This window comes from Coloeus monedula (assembly GCF_965178545.1).
Source record: "Coloeus monedula genome assembly, chromosome: Z".
NCBI lineage: Eukaryota > Metazoa > Chordata > Aves > Passeriformes > Corvidae > Coloeus > Coloeus monedula.
Window position 1 is genome coordinate 77,207,345 of NC_138822.1, and position 20,452 is coordinate 77,227,796.

At 57.8% G+C, this 20,452-nt stretch overlaps 6 protein-coding genes across 7 annotated transcripts in view; 1 reads left to right on the top strand and 5 right to left on the bottom strand.

Annotated features, from left to right (window-relative positions):
• Nucleotides 1–20,452, top strand: part of UBAP2 (ubiquitin associated protein 2) — a 185,177-nt gene that overhangs the window by 109,122 nt on the left and 55,603 nt on the right. The window lies entirely within an intron of this gene.
• On the bottom strand, nt 2,148–2,720 carry LOC309585261 (interferon-like; the record flags this gene model as incomplete). Its single annotated transcript, XM_082301886.1, has 1 exon — nt 2,148–2,720. One exon carries the CDS (start codon nt 2,718–2,720, stop codon nt 2,148–2,150), a length of 573 nt encoding a protein of 190 aa, XP_082158012.1.
• LOC309585262 (interferon-like) lies at nt 6,197–6,769 on the bottom strand (the record flags this gene model as incomplete). The annotated part of the gene is made up of 1 exon (XM_082301887.1): nt 6,197–6,769. The coding sequence occupies one exon, from the start codon at nt 6,767–6,769 to the stop codon at nt 6,197–6,199; it is 573 nt and encodes a 190-aa protein (XP_082158013.1).
• Nucleotides 10,246–10,818, bottom strand: LOC309585263 (interferon-like; the record flags this gene model as incomplete). Its single annotated transcript, XM_082301888.1, has 1 exon — nt 10,246–10,818. The coding sequence occupies one exon, from the start codon at nt 10,816–10,818 to the stop codon at nt 10,246–10,248; it is 573 nt and encodes a 190-aa protein (XP_082158014.1).
• LOC309585264 (interferon-like) lies at nt 14,291–14,863 on the bottom strand (the record flags this gene model as incomplete). The annotated part of the gene is made up of 1 exon (XM_082301889.1): nt 14,291–14,863. The coding sequence occupies one exon, from the start codon at nt 14,861–14,863 to the stop codon at nt 14,291–14,293; it is 573 nt and encodes a 190-aa protein (XP_082158015.1).
• On the bottom strand, nt 18,336–18,908 carry LOC309585265 (interferon-like; the record flags this gene model as incomplete). Its single annotated transcript, XM_082301890.1, has 1 exon — nt 18,336–18,908. The coding sequence occupies one exon, from the start codon at nt 18,906–18,908 to the stop codon at nt 18,336–18,338; it is 573 nt and encodes a 190-aa protein (XP_082158016.1).

Below are 20,452 nucleotides of genomic sequence, written 5' to 3' on the forward strand. Positions count from 1 at the left end.
CGAGGAGCCGTCGGAGAGCTTGTGGGTCCAGGTTAAGGGGCAACCAGAGACACGGGATGCTGGAGTGGCTGGGGTCCGGTACAGGCCCATCCAGCCGGGAGGATGGAGTGGACGAAGCCGCGTATAGCCGGATGGTAGTGGTTTTGCGTTTGCAAGCCCTGGGCCTCAGTGGGGTTTTGAACCACAGCGATATCTTTTGGAGAGGCAACGTGGCAGGACTCCGGCCACGTGGGAGGTTTCTGGAATGTGTCAGTGACAGCTCCCTTGCGCAAGTGACTGAGGAGCCAGCAAGGACAGAGGCCGTGTGCTCACCAGTAGGAGGAGCTGGTGGGGAATAGGATGCTCCAAGGCAGCCTTGGCTGCAGTGACCACGGGATGTTGGAGTAGGAGATCCTCGGGATAGTGAGCCGGTCACCCAGTGAACTCCCTGGCCCGGACTTGAGAGAGCAGACTTTGGGCTCTTCAAGGATGTGCTTGACAGGGTGCCAGATGATAGAGGCCTGGAGGACAGAGGGGCCCAAGAATGTGGCTGAGTTTCAAGGATCCCCTTCCTCCAAGCTGAGGAGTGATGCATTTGAAGCAGGGGGAACTGGTGCGAAAACGCCAGGAGGCATCCACGGATGGCTAGGGAGCTGCTGGGCAAACTGTGAGCAAAAAGAGAAAGTTTCAGGAAGCGGGAAGGAGGACAGATGGCCTGAAAGGAACACAGGGAAAGGGTACGGTAAGCTAGAGACAAGGTTAGGCTTGCCAAGGCCCCTTTAGAATTGAGTCTGGCCAGGGCTGTCAAGGGTGGGAGGGCAGGCTTCGCTAGATCTCTTGCAAGCAAAAGAATGTTAGCGATAATGTGCGTAAGGAAAGGGGAGACGTGGCTGTCCTGGGCAAAGAGAACGCTGAGGTTCTCAGCAACGTCTGTGCGTCCCTCTTCAGTGCGAGTGCTCCAGCCACACTGCCCGAGTTGCAGAAGGCAAATGCAGGGAGCCCTGCGTGAAGAATGAAGAGCCCAAGGCCACTGTAGGAGAGGATGAGGTTTGAGACCATCTTAGGAACCTGAACATGTGCAAGTCCGTGGGACATGAAGAGATTCATTAGCGGGTCCTTAGGGAACTGTCAGATGGAGTTGCTAGGCCACCCTGGATCATATTTGAAAAATGGTGTCCTGTCAGCTGAAGTCCCTGATACCTGTGGAGGAGGGGAAGTATAGCCCTTGCTTTTAAAACGGGGAGAGCAGAAGAGCACGGGAATACGAAGCGGTCGGTCTGACCTCCGTGCCAGGCAAGAGGATGGCACTGCTTCCGCTGGAACCTCAGCGGAGGCGTCTGGAAAGCAAAGAGGTGATAGGTAACAGGCAGCGTGGCTTTCCAAAGGGGAAAGTTGCCATTCCTGGCAATTTTGGTAACCATCTGTGGGTAGGGCTGCAGCGTTGGTGGATGGGGGCAGAGTGCGTGACCTGGTCTGCCTGGACTTGTGCAAAGTGTTTGACGCCGTCCCGCACAACGTCCTTCTCTCTAAGTCAGAGAGCCATGGATTGGATGGATGGATTGGATGGATGGATGGATGGAGCACTCTGTGGATAAAGCAGATGAGCTGCAGTGGTGCTTTCCAGCCTTACCCTGTCTTTATTTTTGTGGTTCTGTGGTGTTGGGCAAATGCTGGGAATGTTCTTCCAAAGAGGTTGCTGCACAAACCTGCTTGGGCAGGTGGCAGTGAGAAGAGTGGGTAGGGGCTGTGCGGAGCCCTTTCTGGAGCAGGGCTGGGAGTAGAGGAGTAGGTGTTGAGTAGAGGTGGCTTTCCGCCGGCCGAAAGGCTGGGTTTGCAGAGTTAGTGAGACGAGAGGCAGCGGCAAGTGTTTTGTCAGAGGTCTTTATTTTCAGTGGCATAAATAAGTGAATAAATAAGTGAATAAATAAATAAATAAATAAATAAATAGATGAATAAGTAGAGAAAGTCCTTTGTCCAAATCGATGGGAGAGGCTGTATGAATGGAGGCGCAGCGGTAGCAGGCTGCGGGTGCCGTGCGGTTGTTGCAGCCGTGTCTGTTGTGCCAGGAGAGGGGAGGCGTGAGGCACGGGGTGGGTTTGGGGCGTCGGTGTGGGAGCGTGGCGGGAGGCACGTGGATGTGGGTCGGTGTGTGGGGGTGGGTGTTTGCGCTAGCGGCGCATGGTGCGGGTGAGGTTGTGGAGGTGCTGTAAAGAGGTGCGAGCTTCGAGGCGGACGTGGTCCCAGGCGCAGGCGCTGTGGTTGTGGGCGTGGAGGAAGAGGTGGATGTCCCTGAAGTACTTGTTGATGGTGAGCAGCGGGTTGCGTGGTCCTTTGAAGAGCGTGGCGTTGTCAGGGAGGCATTGCTCGAGGTGGTGGATGTAGTGCTGGAGTTTGTTGAGGAGGTCGTTGCGAGGCTGGCTGTGCCAGTGCTGGCGGGTGCTGTTGGTGCCGAGGGTGTGGAAGAGGTTCTGGAGGATGCGTAGGGCGGTGGCGGCGGCTTGGTGCGGGCGGAGGTTGCTGTGGAGCAGGGTGTCGGGGAAGAAGGGCGGCTCTTGGAGGTGGCAGGGCTGTGCGTAGCTGGGAGCCACGTCCTGGAGGAGGCGGAGTGCGTCGCCGGGGAAGGTGTCGTCGTGTGTCCAGAGCTGTTGGCAGGCGAGGGTGGTGGCGAGAGCCGTGAGGAGGAGCAGGAGTGCCGGGGCGGCGTGCGGCAGGCGCGGCTGTGGGGCGTTGGGCGCAGCCATGGTGGGTCTGTGGGTGCTGTGGGGTGGTGCTGGGCAGGAGGCTGGTGAGGCTCGGCGCTGGTGCTGGTGGTGGCTGTGCTTGGGGTGCTGCCGGCTGTGCGGCTTTGTATCGCGGCAGCTTTCCCTTCATCGCTTTCTGGTTGCTGGGAGTTTCCGCCCGTGGTTTCCAGTCTGGGCTGGTGGCTGTGGTGGTCTTGGGGCAGTGGTTTGTTGGGGTGTCCGTGGTTGGGGATTGTGGTGGCAGTGGGGTGGCAGTAGTGGGTGAGTGGGGTTATGAAAGCGCTGGGTCGGAGGCGTCGGGTCAGCTGTGTCAGGGAGGGTTGTTGGGTGTTCTTGGTCAGCTGCAGGGCCAGCTGCAAGGCCTGTGCTGTGCAGCTGAAGTTTCTCTTTGTGCCCCAGCATCTTTTCCACCTGCAGTGCCCTGGTGGTGGCTGTGGTCACTTTTCCTTTCACTTTGTGGCTTGCCTTTATTTTCCTCTTAGGCAGTGTTTTCCTTTTGTGCTTGCAAGGGATGAGCAGTGACGTCAGTGGGCCGGGCCTGGGGATGCCCCTCTTGCAGCAAGGGCCCGGGGGCAGTGGCAGTGTACAAGGGCGTGTGTGTGGGTGTGAGCGTTGGAGGCCTGGAGGTGTTCTTGCATGGGGGGGGCCTCGCTGCAGTCTTGGAAGCTGAGGAGGCAGGGCAACAAGACATTAAAAAATAGGCTTGAGTGAAGAAGGATTAGGAAGAAAGGAGGAGCTTTGCTGCTGCTGTGTTGCTTGCTCTGTGTCTGTTGTCCCATGCGTTTGGCCCCAGAGTGAGGGCATGGTTGTGTTTTCCCTGCTTCGGTGGAGGAGGCAGGCAGAGAGCAAAATGAGACCGTGCCCCGTGCGGCAAAATGTGTTGTGTTTTGGGATTGCCGGAGCCCTGCCCCGGAGCAGTGGTGTCCTGTTCCGGGCTCTGTAGTCCATGGGAGGTGTGGAGGTCTTGGAGGGGCTGGCCGGCCCTGTAGACGCAGAGGGGACCGGAGCGCGTCACTTGTGAGAAAGGCTGAGGGAGCTGGGCCCGGCCCGTTCAAGCGAAGTAGAGAAGACTTGGCAGTAGTTTCAGATGCCTTTGCACAAACACACGTAATATGGGGAAGAACGAAGAGGAGTTGAGGGCGTAGGCATGCCTGCGTGGGCATGATCTCCCTGGCCTCGTGGAGACATTGTGGGATTGCTCCTATGAGTGGGGCATTGGATTGGAAGGTTTTAGACACTTGGGAAAAGAGGGTGTGGAGGCGAGGCGGGGTTTAGCTGTGTGTGTTTCGGTGAGCAAGTGGAAAGTATGGAAATGTTCCTGGGTTAGGACGAGGAGCCGTCGGAGAGCTTGTGGGTCCAGGTTAAGGGGCAACCAGAGACACGGGATGCTGGAGTGGCTGGGGTCCGGTACAGGCCCATCCAGCCGGGAGGATGGAGTGGACGAAGCCGCGTATAGCCGGATGGTAGTGGTTTTGCGTTTGCAAGCCCTGGGCCTCAGTGGGGTTTTGAACCACAGCGATATCTTTTGGAGAGGCAACGTGGCAGGACTCCGGCCACGTGGGAGGTTTCTGGAATGTGTCAGTGACAGCTCCCTTGCGCAAGTGACTGAGGAGCCAGCAAGGACAGAGGCCGTGTGCTCACCAGTAGGAGGAGCTGGTGGGGAATAGGATGCTCCAAGGCAGCCTTGGCTGCAGTGACCACGGGATGTTGGAGTAGGAGATCCTCGGGATAGTGAGCCGGTCACCCAGTGAACTCCCTGGCCCGGACTTGAGAGAGCAGACTTTGGGCTCTTCAAGGATGTGCTTGACAGGGTGCCAGATGATAGAGGCCTGGAGGACAGAGGGGCCCAAGAATGTGGCTGAGTTTCAAGGATCCCCTTCCTCCAAGCTGAGGAGTGATGCATTTGAAGCAGGGGGAACTGGTGCGAAAACGCCAGGAGGCATCCACGGATGGCTAGGGAGCTGCTGGGCAAACTGTGAGCAAAAAGAGAAAGTTTCAGGAAGCGGGAAGGAGGACAGATGGCCTGAAAGGAACACAGGGAAAGGGTACGGTAAGCTAGAGACAAGGTTAGGCTTGCCAAGGCCCCTTTAGAATTGAGTCTGGCCAGGGCTGTCAAGGGTGGGAGGGCAGGCTTCGCTAGATCTCTTGCAAGCAAAAGAATGTTAGCGATAATGTGCGTAAGGAAAGGGGAGACGTGGCTGTCCTGGGCAAAGAGAACGCTGAGGTTCTCAGCAACGTCTGTGCGTCCCTCTTCAGTGCGAGTGCTCCAGCCACACTGCCCGAGTTGCAGAAGGCAAATGCAGGGAGCCCTGCGTGAAGAATGAAGAGCCCAAGGCCACTGTAGGAGAGGATGAGGTTTGAGACCATCTTAGGAACCTGAACATGTGCAAGTCCGTGGGACATGAAGAGATTCATTAGCGGGTCCTTAGGGAACTGTCAGATGGAGTTGCTAGGCCACCCTGGATCATATTTGAAAAATGGTGTCCTGTCAGCTGAAGTCCCTGATACCTGTGGAGGAGGGGAAGTATAGCCCTTGCTTTTAAAACGGGGAGAGCAGAAGAGCACGGGAATACGAAGCGGTCGGTCTGACCTCCGTGCCAGGCAAGAGGATGGCACTGCTTCCGCTGGAACCTCAGCGGAGGCGTCTGGAAAGCAAAGAGGTGATAGGTAACAGGCAGCGTGGCTTTCCAAAGGGGAAAGTTGCCATTCCTGGCAATTTTGGTAACCATCTGTGGGTAGGGCTGCAGCGTTGGTGGATGGGGGCAGAGTGCGTGACCTGGTCTGCCTGGACTTGTGCAAAGTGTTTGACGCCGTCCCGCACAACGTCCTTCTCTCTAAGTCAGAGAGCCATGGATTGGATGGATGGATTGGATGGATGGATGGATGGAGCACTCTGTGGATAAAGCAGATGAGCTGCAGTGGTGCTTTCCAGCCTTACCCTGTCTTTATTTTTGTGGTTCTGTGGTGTTGGGCAAATGCTGGGAATGTTCTTCCAAAGAGGTTGCTGCACAAACCTGCTTGGGCAGGTGGCAGTGAGAAGAGTGGGTAGGGGCTGTGCGGAGCCCTTTCTGGAGCAGGGCTGGGAGTAGAGGAGTAGGTGTTGAGTAGAGGTGGCTTTCCGCCGGCCGAAAGGCTGGGTTTGCAGAGTTAGTGAGACGAGAGGCAGCGGCAAGTGTTTTGTCAGAGGTCTTTATTTTCAGTGGCATAAATAAGTGAATAAATAAGTGAATAAATAAATAAATAAATAAATAAATAGATGAATAAGTAGAGAAAGTCCTTTGTCCAAATCGATGGGAGAGGCTGTATGAATGGAGGCGCAGCGGTAGCAGGCTGCGGGTGCCGTGCGGTTGTTGCAGCCGTGTCTGTTGTGCCAGGAGAGGGGAGGCGTGAGGCACGGGGTGGGTTTGGGGCGTCGGTGTGGGAGCGTGGCGGGAGGCACGTGGATGTGGGTCGGTGTGTGGGGGTGGGTGTTTGCGCTAGCGGCGCATGGTGCGGGTGAGGTTGTGGAGGTGCTGTAAAGAGGTGCGAGCTTCGAGGCGGACGTGGTCCCAGGCGCAGGCGCTGTGGTTGTGGGCGTGGAGGAAGAGGTGGATGTCCCTGAAGTACTTGTTGATGGTGAGCAGCGGGTTGCGTGGTCCTTTGAAGAGCGTGGCGTTGTCAGGGAGGCATTGCTCGAGGTGGTGGATGTAGTGCTGGAGTTTGTTGAGGAGGTCGTTGCGAGGCTGGCTGTGCCAGTGCTGGCGGGTGCTGTTGGTGCCGAGGGTGTGGAAGAGGTTCTGGAGGATGCGTAGGGCGGTGGCGGCGGCTTGGTGCGGGCGGAGGTTGCTGTGGAGCAGGGTGTCGGGGAAGAAGGGCGGCTCTTGGAGGTGGCAGGGCTGTGCGTAGCTGGGAGCCACGTCCTGGAGGAGGCGGAGTGCGTCGCCGGGGAAGGTGTCGTCGTGTGTCCAGAGCTGTTGGCAGGCGAGGGTGGTGGCGAGAGCCGTGAGGAGGAGCAGGAGTGCCGGGGCGGCGTGCGGCAGGCGCGGCTGTGGGGCGTTGGGCGCAGCCATGGTGGGTCTGTGGGTGCTGTGGGGTGGTGCTGGGCAGGAGGCTGGTGAGGCTCGGCGCTGGTGCTGGTGGTGGCTGTGCTTGGGGTGCTGCCGGCTGTGCGGCTTTGTATCGCGGCAGCTTTCCCTTCATCGCTTTCTGGTTGCTGGGAGTTTCCGCCCGTGGTTTCCAGTCTGGGCTGGTGGCTGTGGTGGTCTCGGGGCAGTGGTTTGTTGGGGTGTCCGTGGTTGGGGATTGTGGTGGCAGTGGGGTGGCAGTAGTGGGTGAGTGGGGTTATGAAAGCGCTGGGTCGGAGGCGTCGGGTCAGCTGTGTCAGGGAGGGTTGTTGGGTGTTCTTGGTCAGCTGCAGGGCCAGCTGCAAGGCCTGTGCTGTGCAGCTGAAGTTTCTCTTTGTGCCCCAGCATCTTTTCCACCTGCAGTGCCCTGGTGGTGGCTGTGGTCACTTTTCCTTTCACTTTGTGGCTTGCCTTTATTTTCCTCTTAGGCAGTGTTTTCCTTTTGTGCTTGCAAGGGATGAGCAGTGACGTCAGTGGGCCGGGCCTGGGGATGCCCCTCTTGCAGCAAGGGCCCGGGGGCAGTGGCAGTGTACAAGGGCGTGTGTGTGGGTGTGAGCGTTGGAGGCCTGGAGGTGTTCTTGCATGGGGGGGGCCTCGCTGCAGTCTTGGAAGCTGAGGAGGCAGGGCAACAAGACATTAAAAAATAGGCTTGAGTGAAGAAGGATTAGGAAGAAAGGAGGAGCTTTGCTGCTGCTGTGTTGCTTGCTCTGTGTCTGTTGTCCCATGCGTTTGGCCCCAGAGTGAGGGCATGGTTGTGTTTTCCCTGCTTCGGTGGAGGAGGCAGGCAGAGAGCAAAATGAGACCGTGCCCCGTGCGGCAAAATGTGTTGTGTTTTGGGATTGCCGGAGCCCTGCCCCGGAGCAGTGGTGTCCTGTTCCGGGCTCTGTAGTCCATGGGAGGTGTGGAGGTCTTGGAGGGGCTGGCCGGCCCTGTAGACGCAGAGGGGACCGGAGCGCGTCACTTGTGAGAAAGGCTGAGGGAGCTGGGCCCGGCCCGTTCAAGCGAAGTAGAGAAGACTTGGCAGTAGTTTCAGATGCCTTTGCACAAACACACGTAATATGGGGAAGAACGAAGAGGAGTTGAGGGCGTAGGCATGCCTGCGTGGGCATGATCTCCCTGGCCTCGTGGAGACATTGTGGGATTGCTCCTATGAGTGGGGCATTGGATTGGAAGGTTTTAGACACTTGGGAAAAGAGGGTGTGGAGGCGAGGCGGGGTTTAGCTGTGTGTGTTTCGGTGAGCAAGTGGAAAGTATGGAAATGTTCCTGGGTTAGGACGAGGAGCCGTCGGAGAGCTTGTGGGTCCAGGTTAAGGGGCAACCAGAGACACGGGATGCTGGAGTGGCTGGGGTCCGGTACAGGCCCATCCAGCCGGGAGGATGGAGTGGACGAAGCCGCGTATAGCCGGATGGTAGTGGTTTTGCGTTTGCAAGCCCTGGGCCTCAGTGGGGTTTTGAACCACAGCGATATCTTTTGGAGAGGCAACGTGGCAGGACTCCGGCCACGTGGGAGGTTTCTGGAATGTGTCAGTGACAGCTCCCTTGCGCAAGTGACTGAGGAGCCAGCAAGGACAGAGGCTGTGTGCTCACCAGTAGGAGGAGCTGGTGGGGAATAGGATGCTCCAAGGCAGCCTTGGCTGCAGTGACCACGGGATGTTGGAGTAGGAGATCCTCGGGATAGTGAGCCGGTCACCCAGTGAACTCCCTGGCCCGGACTTGAGAGAGCAGACTTTGGGCTCTTCAAGGATGTGCTTGACAGGGTGCCAGATGATAGAGGCCTGGAGGACAGAGGGGCCCAAGAATGTGGCTGAGTTTCAAGGATCCCCTTCCTCCAAGCTGAGGAGTGATGCATTTGAAGCAGGGGGAACTGGTGCGAAAACGCCAGGAGGCATCCACGGATGGCTAGGGAGCTGCTGGGCAAACTGTGAGCAAAAAGAGAAAGTTTCAGGAAGCGGGAAGGAGGACAGGTGGCCTGAAAGGAACACAGGGAAAGGGTACGGTAAGCTAGAGACAAGGTTAGGCTTGCCAAGGCCCCTTTAGAATTGAGTCTGGCCAGGGCTGTCAAGGGTGGGAGGGCAGGCTTCGCTAGATCTCTTGCAAGCAAAAGAATGTTAGCGATAATGTGCGTAAGGAAAGGGGAGACGTGGCTGTCCTGGGCAAAGAGAACGCTGAGGTTCTCAGCAACGTCTGTGCGTCCCTCTTCAGTGCGAGTGCTCCAGCCACACTGCCCGAGTTGCAGAAGGCAAATGCAGGGAGCCCTGCGTGAAGAATGAAGAGCCCAAGGCCACTGTAGGAGAGGATGAGGTTTGAGACCATCTTAGGAACCTGAACATGTGCAAGTCCGTGGGACATGAAGAGATTCATTAGCGGGTCCTTAGGGAACTGTCAGATGGAGTTGCTAGGCCACCCTGGATCATATTTGAAAAATGGTGTCCTGTCAGCTGAAGTCCCTGATACCTGTGGAGGAGGGGAAGTATAGCCCTTGCTTTTAAAACGGGGAGAGCAGAAGAGCACGGGAATACGAAGCGGTCGGTCTGACCTCCGTGCCAGGCAAGAGGATGGCACTGCTTCTGCTGGAACCTCAGCGGAGGCGTCTGGAAAGCAAAGAGGTGATAGGTAACAGGCAGCGTGGCTTTCCAAAGGGGAAAGTTGCCATTCCTGGCAATTTTGGTAACCATCTGTGGGTAGGGCTGCAGCGTTGGTGGATGGGGGCAGAGTGCGTGACCTGGTCTGCCTGGACTTGTGCAAAGTGTTTGACGCCGTCCCGCACAACGTCCTTCTCTCTAAGTCAGAGAGCCATGGATTGGATGGATGGATTGGATGGATGGATGGAGCACTCTGTGGATAAAGCAGATGAGCTGCAGTGGTGCTTTCCAGCCTTACCCTGTCTTTATTTTTGTGATTCTGTGGTGTTGGGCAAATGCTGGGAATGTTCTTCCAAAGAGGTTGCTGCACAAACCTGCTTGGGCAGGTGGCAGTGAGAAGAGTGGGTAGGGGCTGTGCGGAGCCCTTTCTGGAGCAGGGCTGGGAGTAGAGGAGTAGGTGTTGAGTAGAGGTGGCTTTCCGCCGGCCGAAAGGCTGGGTTTGCAGAGTTAGTGAGACGAGAGGCAGCGGCAAGTGTTTTGTCAGAGGTCTTTATTTTCAGTGGCATAAATAAGTGAATAAATAAGTGAATAAATAAATAAATAAATAAATAAATAGATGAATGAATAAGTAGAGAAAGTCCTTTGTCCAAATCGATGGGAGAGGCTGTATGAATGGAGGCGCAGCGGTAGCAGGCTGCGGGTGCCGTGCGGTTGTTGCAGCCGTGTCTGTTGTGCCAGGAGAGGGGAGGCGTGAGGCACGGGGTGGGTTTGGGGCGTCGGTGTGGGAGCGTGGCGGGAGGCACGTGGATGTGGGTCGGTGTGTGGGGGTGGGTGTTTGCGCTAGCGGCGCATGGTGCGGGTGAGGTTGTGGAGGTGCTGTAAAGAGGTGCGAGCTTCGAGGCGGACGTGGTCCCAGGCGCAGGCGCTGTGGTTGTGGGCGTGGAGGAAGAGGTGGATGTCCCTGAAGTACTTGTTGATGGTGAGCAGCGGGTTGCGTGGTCCTTTGAAGAGCGTGGCGTTGTCAGGGAGGCATTGCTCGAGGTGGTGGATGTAGTGCTGGAGTTTGTTGAGGAGGTCGTTGCGAGGCTGGCTGTGCCAGTGCTGGCGGGTGCTGTTGGTGCCGAGGGTGTGGAAGAGGTTCTGGAGGATGCGTAGGGCGGTGGCGGCGGCTTGGTGCGGGCGGAGGTTGCTGTGGAGCAGGGTGTCGGGGAAGAAGGGCGGCTCTTGGAGGTGGCAGGGCTGTGCGTAGCTGGGAGCCACGTCCTGGAGGAGGCGGAGTGCGTCGCCGGGGAAGGTGTCGTCGTGTGTCCAGAGCTGTTGGCAGGCGAGGGTGGTGGCGAGAGCCGTGAGGAGGAGCAGGAGTGCCGGGGCGGCGTGCGGCAGGCGCGGCTGTGGGGCGTTGGGCGCAGCCATGGTGGGTCTGTGGGTGCTGTGGGGTGGTGCTGGGCAGGAGGCTGGTGAGGCTCGGCGCTGGTGCTGGTGGTGGCTGTGCTTGGGGTGCTGCCGGCTGTGCGGCTTTGTATCGCGGCAGCTTTCCCTTCATCGCTTTCTGGTTGCTGGGAGTTTCCGCCCGTGGTTTCCAGTCTGGGCTGGTGGCTGTGGTGGTCTCGGGGCAGTGGTTTGTTGGGGTGTCCGTGGTTGGGGATTGTGGTGGCAGTGGGGTGGCAGTAGTGGGTGAGTGGGGTTATGAAAGCGCTGGGTCGGAGGCGTCGGGTCAGCTGTGTCAGGGAGGGTTGTTGGGTGTTCTTGGTCAGCTGCAGGGCCAGCTGCAAGGCCTGTGCTGTGCAGCTGAAGTTTCTCTTTGTGCCCCAGCATCTTTTCCACCTGCAGTGCCCTGGTGGTGGCTGTGGTCACTTTTCCTTTCACTTTGTGGCTTGCCTTTATTTTCCTCTTAGGTAGTGTTTTCCTTTTGTGCTTGCAAGGGATGAGCAGTGACGTCAGTGGGCCGGGCCTGGGGATGCCCCTCTTGCAGCAAGGGCCCGGGGGCAGTGGCAGTGTACAAGGGCGTGTGTGTGGGTGTGAGCGTTGGAGGCCTGGAGGTGTTCTTGCATGGGGGGGGCCTCGCTGCAGTCTTGGAAGCTGAGGAGGCAGGGCAACAAGACATTAAAAAATAGGCTTGAGTGAAGAAGGATTAGGAAGAAAGGAGGAGCTTTGCTGCTGCTGTGTTGCTTGCTCTGTGTCTGTTGTCCCATGCGTTTGGCCCCAGAGTGAGGGCATGGTTGTGTTTTCCCTGCTTCGGTGGAGGAGGCAGGCAGAGAGCAAAATGAGACCGTGCCCCGTGCGGCAAAATGTGTTGTGTTTTGGGATTGCCGGAGCCCTGCCCCGGAGCAGTGGTGTCCTGTTCCGGGCTCTGTAGTCCATGGGAGGTGTGGAGGTCTTGGAGGGGCTGGCCGGCCCTGTAGACGCAGAGGGGACCGGAGCGCGTCACTTGTGAGAAAGGCTGAGGGAGCTGGGCCCGGCCCGTTCAAGCGAAGTAGAGAAGACTTGGCAGTAGTTTCAGATGCCTTTGCACAAACACACGTAATATGGGGAAGAACGAAGAGGGGTTGAGGGCGTAGGCATGCCTGCGTGGGCATGATCTCCCTGGCCTCGTGGAGACATTGTGGGATTGCTCCTATGAGTGGGGCATTGGATTGGAAGGTTTTAGACACTTGGGAAAAGAGGGTGTGGAGGCGAGGCGGGGTTTAGCTGTGTGCGTTTCGGTGAGCAAGTGGAAAGTATGGAAATGTTCCTGGGTTAGGACGAGGAGCCGTCGGAGAGCTTGTGGGTCCAGGTTAAGGGGCAACCAGAGACACGGGATGCTGGAGTGGCTGGGGTCCGGTACAGGCCCATCCAGCCGGGAGGATGGAGTGGACGAAGCCGCGTATAGCCGGATGGTAGTGGTTTTGCGTTTGCAAGCCCTGGGCCTCAGTGGGGTTTTGAACCACAGCGATATCTTTTGGAGAGGCAACGTGGCAGGACTCCGGCCACGTGGGAGGTTTCTGGAATGTGTCAGTGACAGCTCCCTTGCGCAAGTGACTGAGGAGCCAGCAAGGACAGAGGCCGTGTGCTCACCAGTAGGAGGAGCTGGTGGGGAATAGGATGCTCCAAGGCAGCCTTGGCTGCAGTGACCACGGGATGTTGGAGTAGGAGATCCTCGGGATAGTGAGCCGGTCACCCAGTGAACTCCCTGGCCCGGACTTGAGAGAGCAGACTTTGGGCTCTTCAAGGATGTGCTTGACAGGGTGCCAGATGATAGAGGCCTGGAGGACAGAGGGGCCCAAGAATGTGGCTGAGTTTCAAGGATCCCCTTCCTCCAAGCTGAGGAGTGATGCATTTGAAGCAGGGGGAACTGGTGCGAAAATGCCAGGAGGCATCCACGGATGGCTAGGGAGCTGCTGGGCAAACTGTGAGCAAAAAGAGAAAGTTTCAGGAAGCGGGAAGGAGGACAGGTGGCCTGAAAGGAACACAGGGAAAGGGTACGGTAAGCTAGAGACAAGGTTAGGCTTGCCAAGGCCCCTTTAGAATTGAGTCTGGCCAGGGCTGTCAAGGGTGGGAGGGCAGGCTTCGCTAGATCTCTTGCAAGCAAAAGAATGTTAGCGATAATGTGCGTAAGGAAAGGGGAGACGTGGCTGTCCTGGGCAAAGAGAACGCTGAGGTTCTCAGCAACGTCTGTGCGTCCCTCTTCAGTGCGAGTGCTCCAGCCACACTGCCCGAGTTGCAGAAGGCAAATGCAGGGAGCCCTGCGTGAAGAATGAAGAGCCCAAGGCCACTGTAGGAGAGGATGAGGTTTGAGACCATCTTAGGAACCTGAACATGTGCAAGTCCGTGGGACATGAAGAGATTCATTAGCGGGTCCTTAGGGAACTGTCAGATGGAGTTGCTAGGCCACCCTGGATCATATTTGAAAAATGGTGTCCTGTCAGCTGAAGTCCCTGATACCTGTGGAGGAGGGGAAGTATAGCCCTTGCTTTTAAAACGGGGAGAGCAGAAGAGCACGGGAATACGAAGCGGTCGGTCTGACCTCCGTGCCAGGCAAGAGGATGGCACTGCTTCCGCTGGAACCTCAGCGGAGGCGTCTGGAAAGCAAAGAGGTGATAGGTAACAGGCAGCGTGGCTTTCCAAAGGGGAAAGTTGCCATTCCTGGCAATTTTGGTAACCATCTGTGGGTAGGGCTGCAGCGTTGGTGGATGGGGGCAGAGTGCGTGACCTGGTCTGCCTGGACTTGTGCAAAGTGTTTGACGCCGTCCCGCACAACGTCCTTCTCTCTAAGTCAGAGAGCCATGGATTGGATGGATGGATTGGATGGATGGATGGAGCACTCTGTGGATAAAGCAGATGAGCTGCAGTGGTGCTATCCAGCCTTACCCTGTCTTTATTTTTGTGGTTCTGTGGTGTTGGGCAAATGCTGGGAATGTTCTTCCAAAGAGGTTGCTGCACAAACCTGCTTGGGCAGGTGGCAGTGAGAAGAGTGGGTAGGGGCTGTGCGGAGCCCTTTCTGGAGCAGGGCTGGGAGTAGAGGAGTAGGTGTTGAGTAGAGGTGGCTTTCCGCCGGCCGAAAGGCTGGGTTTGCAGAGTTAGTGAGACGAGAGGCAGCGGCAAGTGTTTTGTCAGAGGTCTTTATTTTCAGTGGCATAAATAAGTGAATAAATAAGTGAATAAATAAATAAATAAATAAATAAATAGATGAATAAGTAGAGAAAGTCCTTTGTCCAAATCGATGGGAGAGGCTGTATGAATGGAGGCGCAGCGGTAGCAGGCTGCGGGTGCCGTGCGGTTGTTGCAGCCGTGTCTGTTGTGCCAGGAGAGGGGAGGCGTGAGGCACGGGGTGGGTTTGGGGCGTCGGTGTGGGAGCGTGGCGGGAGGCACGTGGATGTGGGTCGGTGTGTGGGGGTGGGTGTTTGCGCTAGCGGCGCATGGTGCGGGTGAGGTTGTGGAGGTGCTGTAAAGAGGTGCGAGCTTCGAGGCGGACGTGGTCCCAGGCGCAGGCGCTGTGGTTGTGGGCGTGGAGGAAGAGGTGGATGTCCCTGAAGTACTTGTTGATGGTGAGCAGCGGGTTGCGTGGTCCTTTGAAGAGCGTGGCGTTGTCAGGGAGGCATTGCTCGAGGTGGTGGATGTAGTGCTGGAGTTTGTTGAGGAGGTCGTTGCGAGGCTGGCTGTGCCAGTGCTGGCGGGTGCTGTTGGTGCCGAGGGTGTGGAAGAGGTTCTGGAGGATGCGTAGGGCGGTGGCGGCGGCTTGGTGCGGGCGGAGGTTGCTGTGGAGCAGGGTGTCGGGGAAGAAGGGCGGCTCTTGGAGGTGGCAGGGCTGTGCGTAGCTGGGAGCCACGTCCTGGAGGAGGCGGAGTGCGTCGCCGGGGAAGGTGTCGTCGTGTGTCCAGAGCTGTTGGCAGGCGAGGGTGGTGGCGAGAGCCGTGAGGAGGAGCAGGAGTGCCGGGGCGGCGTGCGGCAGGCGCGGCTGTGGGGCGTTGGGCGCAGCCATGGTGGGTCTGTGGGTGCTGTGGGGTGGTGCTGGGCAGGAGGCTGGTGAGGCTCGGCGCTGGTGCTGGTGGTGGCTGTGCTTGGGGTGCTGCCGGCTGTGCGGCTTTGTATCGCGGCAGCTTTCCCTTCATCGCTTTCTGGTTGCTGGGAGTTTCCGCCCGTGGTTTCCAGTCTGGGCTGGTGGCTGTGGTGGTCTTGGGGCAGTGGTTTGTTGGGGTGTCCGTGGTTGGGGATTGTGGTGGCAGTGGGGTGGCAGTAGTGGGTGAGTGGGGTTATGAAAGCGCTGGGTCGGAGGCGTCGGGTCAGCTGTGTCAGGGAGGGTTGTTGGGTGTTCTTGGTCAGCTGCAGGGCCAGCTGCAAGGCCTGTGCTGTGCAGCTGAAGTTTCTCTTTGTGCCCCAGCATCTTTTCCACCTGCAGTGCCCTGGTGGTGGCTGTGGTCACTTTTCCTTTCACTTTGTGGCTTGCCTTTATTTTCCTCTTAGGCAGTGTTTTCCTTTTGTGCTTGCAAGGGATGAGCAGTGACGTCAGTGGGCCGGGCCTGGGGATGCCCCTCTTGCAGCAAGGGCCCGGGGGCAGTGGCAGTGTACAAGGGCGTGTGTGTGGGTGTGAGCGTTGGAGGCCTGGAGGTGTTCTTGCATGGGGGGGGCCTCGCTGCAGTCTTGGAAGCTGAGGAGGCAGGGCAACAAGACATTAAAAAATAGGCTTGAGTGAAGAAGGATTAGGAAGAAAGGAGGAGCTTTGCTGCTGCTGTGTTGCTTGCTCTGTGTCTGTTGTCCCATGCGTTTGGCCCCAGAGTGAGGGCATGGTTGTGTTTTCCCTGCTTCGGTGGAGGAGGCAGGCAGAGAGCAAAATGAGACCGTGCCCCGTGCGGCAAAATGTGTTGTGTTTTGGGATTGCCGGAGCCCTGCCCCGGAGCAGTGGTGTCCTGTTCCGGGCTCTGTAGTCCATGGGAGGTGTGGAGGTCTTGGAGGGGCTGGCCGGCCCTGTAGACGCAGAGGGGACCGGAGCGCGTCACTTGTGAGAAAGGCTGAGGGAGCTGGGCCCGGCCCGTTCAAGCGAAGTAGAGAAGACTTGGCAGTAGTTTCAGATGCCTTTGCACAAACACACGTAATATGGGGAAGAACGAAGAGGGGTTGAGGGCGTAGGCATGCCTGCGTGGGCATGATCTCCCTGGCCTCGTGGAGACATTGTGGGATTGCTCCTATGAGTGGGGCATTGGATTGGAAGGTTTTAGACACTTGGGAAAAGAGGGTGTGGAGGCGAGGCGGGGTTTAGCTGTGTGCGTTTCGGTGAGCAAGTGGAAAGTATGGAAATGTTCCTGGGTTAGGACGAGGAGCCGTCGGAGAGCTTGTGGGTCCAGGTTAAGGGGCAACCAGAGACACGGGATGCTGGAGTGGCTGGGGTCCGGTACAGGCCCATCCAGCCGGGAGGATGGAGTGGACGAAGCCGCGTATAGCCGGATGGTAGTGGTTTTGCGTTTGCAAGCCCTGGGCCTCAGTGGGGTTTTGAACCACAGCGATATCTTTTGGAGAGGCAACGTGGCAGGACTCCGGCCACGTGGGAGGTTTCTGGAATGTGTCAGTGACAGCTCCCTTGCGCAAGTGACTGAGGAGCCAGCAAGGACAGAGGCCGTGTGCTCACCAGTAGGAGGAGCTGGTGGGGAATAGGATGCTCCAAGGCAGCCTTGGCTGCAGTGACCACGGGATGTTGGAGTAGGAGATCCTCGGGATAGTGAGCCGGTCACCCAGTGAACTCCCTGGCCCGGACTTGAGAGAGCAGACTTTGGGCTCTTCAAGGATGTGCTTGACAGGGTGCCAGATGATAGAGGCCTGGAGGACAGAGGGGCCCAAGAATGTGGCTGAGTTTCAAGGATCCCCTTCCTCCAAGCTGAGGAGTGATGCATTTGAAGCAGGGGGAACTGGTGCGAAAACGCCAGGAGGCATCCACGGATGGCTAGGGAGCTGCTGGGCAAACTGTGAGCAAAAAGAGAAAGTTTCAGGAAGCGGGAAGGAGGACAGGTGGCCTGAAAGGAACACAGGGAAAGGGTACGGTAAGCTAGAGACAAGGTTAGGCTTGCCAAGGCCCCTTTAGAATTGAGTCTGGCCAGGGCTGTCAAGGGTGGGAGGGCAGGCTTCGCTAGATCTCTTGCAAGCAAAAGAATGTTAGCGATAATGTGCGTAAGGAAAGGGGAGACGTGGCTGTCCTGGGCAAAGAGAACGCTGAGGTTCTCAGCAACGTCTGTGCGTCCCTCTTCAGTGCGAGTGCTCCAGCCACACTGCCCGAGTTGCAGAAGGCAAATGCAGGGAGCCCTGCGTGAAGAATGAAGAGCCCAAGGCCACTGTAGGAGAGGATGAGGTTTGAGACCATCTTAGGAACCTGAACATGTGCAAGTCCGTGGGACATGAAGAGATTCATTAGCGGGTCCTTAGGGAACTGTCAGATGGAGTTGCTAGGCCACCCTGGATCATATTTGAAAAATGGTGTCCTGTCAGCTGAAGTCCCTGATACCTGTGGAGGAGGGGAAGTATAGCCCTTGCTTTTAAAACGGGGAGAGCAGAAGAGCACGGGAATACGAAGCGGTCGGTCTGACCTCCGTGCCAGGCAAGAGGATGGCACTGCTTCCGCTGGAACCTCAGCGGAGGCGTCTGGAAAGCAAAGAGGTGATAGGTAACAGGCAGCGTGGCTTTCCAAAGGGGAAAGTTGCCATTCCTGGCAATTTTGGTAACCATCTGTGGGTAGGGCTGCAGCGTTGGTGGATGGGGGCAGAGTGCGTGACCTGGTCTGCCTGGACTTGTGCAAAGTGTTTGACGCCGTCCCGCACAACGTCCTTCTCTCTAAGTCAGAGAGCCATGGATTGGATGGATGGATTGGATGGATGGATGGAGCACTCTGTGGATAAAGCAGATGAGCTGCAGTGGTGCTATCCAGCCTTACCCTGTCTTTATTTTTGTGGTTCTGTGGTGTTGGGCAAATGCTGGGAATGTTCTTCCAAAGAGGTTGCTGCACAAACCTGCTTGGGCAGGTGGCAGTGAGAAGAGTGGGTAGGGGCTGTGCGGAGCCCTTTCTGGAGCAGGGCTGGGAGTAGAGGAGTAGGTGTTGAGTAGAGGTGGCTTTCCGCCGGCCGAAAGGCTGGGTTTGCAGAGTTAGTGAGACGAGAGGCAGCGGCAAGTGTTTTGTCAGAGGTCTTTATTTTCAGTGGCATAAATAAGTGAATAAATAAGTGAATAAATAAATAAATAAATAAATAAATAGATGAATAAGTAGAGAAAGTCCTTTGTCCAAATCGATGGGAGAGGCTGTATGAATGGAGGCGCAGCGGTAGCAGGCTGCGGGTGCCGTGCGGTTGTTGCAGCCGTGTCTGTTGTGCCAGGAGAGGGGAGGCGTGAGGCACGGGGTGGGTTTGGGGCGTCGGTGTGGGAGCGTGGCGGGAGGCACGTGGATGTGGGTCGGTGTGTGGGGGTGGGTGTTTGCGCTAGCGGCGCATGGTGCGGGTGAGGTTGTGGAGGTGCTGTAAAGAGGTGCGAGCTTCGAGGCGGACGTGGTCCCAGGCGCAGGCGCTGTGGTTGTGGGCGTGGAGGAAGAGGTGGATGTCCCTGAAGTACTTGTTGATGGTGAGCAGCGGGTTGCGTGGTCCTTTGAAGAGCGTGGCGTTGTCAGGGAGGCATTGCTCGAGGTGGTGGATGTAGTGCTGGAGTTTGTTGAGGAGGTCGTTGCGAGGCTGGCTGTGCCAGTGCTGGCGGGTGCTGTTGGTGCCGAGGGTGTGGAAGAGGTTCTGGAGGATGCGTAGGGCGGTGGCGGCGGCTTGGTGCGGGCGGAGGTTGCTGTGGAGCAGGGTGTCGGGGAAGAAGGGCGGCTCTTGGAGGTGGCAGGGCTGTGCGTAGCTGGGAGCCACGTCCTGGAGGAGGCGGAGTACGTCGCCGGGGAAGGTGTCGTCGTGTGTCCAGAGCTGTTGGCAGGCGAGGGTGGTGGCGAGAGCCGTGAGGAGGAGCAGGAGTGCCGGGGCGGCGTGCGGCAGGCGCGGCTGTGGGGCGTTGGGCGCAGCCATGGTGGGTCTGTGGGTGCTGTGGGGTGGTGCTGGGCAGGAGGCTGGTGAGGCTCGGCGCTGGTGCTGGTGGTGGCTGTGCTTGGGGTGCTGCCGGCTGTGCGGCTTTGTATCGCGGCAGCTTTCCCTTCATCGCTTTCTGGTTGCTGGGAGTTTCCGCCCGTGGTTTCCAGTCTGGGCTGGTGGCTGTGGTGGTCTCGGGGCAGTGGTTTGTTGGGGTGTCCGTGGTTGGGGATTGTGGTGGCAGTGGGGTGGCAGTAGTGGGTGAGTGGGGTTATGAAAGCGCTGGGTCGGAGGCGTCGGGTCAGCTGTGTCAGGGAGGGTTGTTGGGTGTTCTTGGTCAGCTGCAGGGCCAGCTGCAAGGCCTGTGCTGTGCAGCTGAAGTTTCTCTTTGTGCCCCAGCATCTTTTCCACCTGCAGTGCCCTGGTGGTGGCTGTGGTCACTTTTCCTTTCACTTTGTGGCTTGCCTTTATTTTCCTCTTAGGCAGTGTTTTCCTTTTGTGCTTGCAAGGGATGAGCAGTGACGTCAGTGGGCCGGGCCTGGGGATGCCCCTCTTGCAGCAAGGGCCCGGGGGCAGTGGCAGTGTACAAGGGCGTGTGTGTGGGTGTGAGCGTTGGAGGCCTGGAGGTGTTCTTGCATGGGGGGGGCCTCGCTGCAGTCTTGGAAGCTGAGGAGGCAGGGCAACAAGACATTAAAAAATAGGCTTGAGTGAAGAAGGATTAGGAAGAAAGGAGGAGCTTTGCTGCTGCTGTGTTGCTTGCTCTGTGTCTGTTGTCCCATGCGTTTGGCCCCAGAGTGAGGGCATGGTTGTGTTTTCCCTGCTTCGGTGGAGGAGGCAGGCAGAGAGCAAAATGAGACCGTGCCCCGTGCGGCAAAATGTGTTGTGTTTTGGGATTGCCGGAGCCCTGCCCCGGAGCAGTGGTGTCCTGTTCCGGGCTCTGTAGTCCATGGGAGGTGTGGAGGTCTTGGAGGGGCTGGCCGGCCCTGTAGACGCAGAGGGGACCGGAGCGCGTCACTTGTGAGAAAGGCTGAGGGAGCTGGGCCCGGCCCGTTCAAGCGAAGTAGAGAAGACTTGGCAGTAGTTTCAGATGCCTTTGCACAAACACACGTAATATGGGGAAGAACGAAGAGGGGTTGAGGGCGTAGGCATGCCTGCGTGGGCATGATCTCCCTGGCCTCGTGGAGACATTGTGGGATTGCTCCTATGAGTGGGGCATTGGATTGGAAGGTTTTAGACACTTGGGAAAAGAGGGTGTGGAGGCGAGGCGGGGTTTAGCTGTGTGTGTTTCGGTGAGCAAGTGGAAAGTATGGAAATGTTCCTGGGTTAGGACGAGGAGCCGTCGGAGAGCTTGTGGGTCCAGGTTAAGGGGCAACCAGAGACACGGGATGCTGGAGTGGCTGGGGTCCGGTACAGGCCCATCCAGCCGGGAGGATGGAGTGGACGAAGCCGCGTATAGCCGGATGGTAGTGGTTTTGCGTTTGCAAGCCCTGGGCCTCAGTGGGGTTTTGAACCACAGCGATATCTTTTGGAGAGGCAACGTGGCA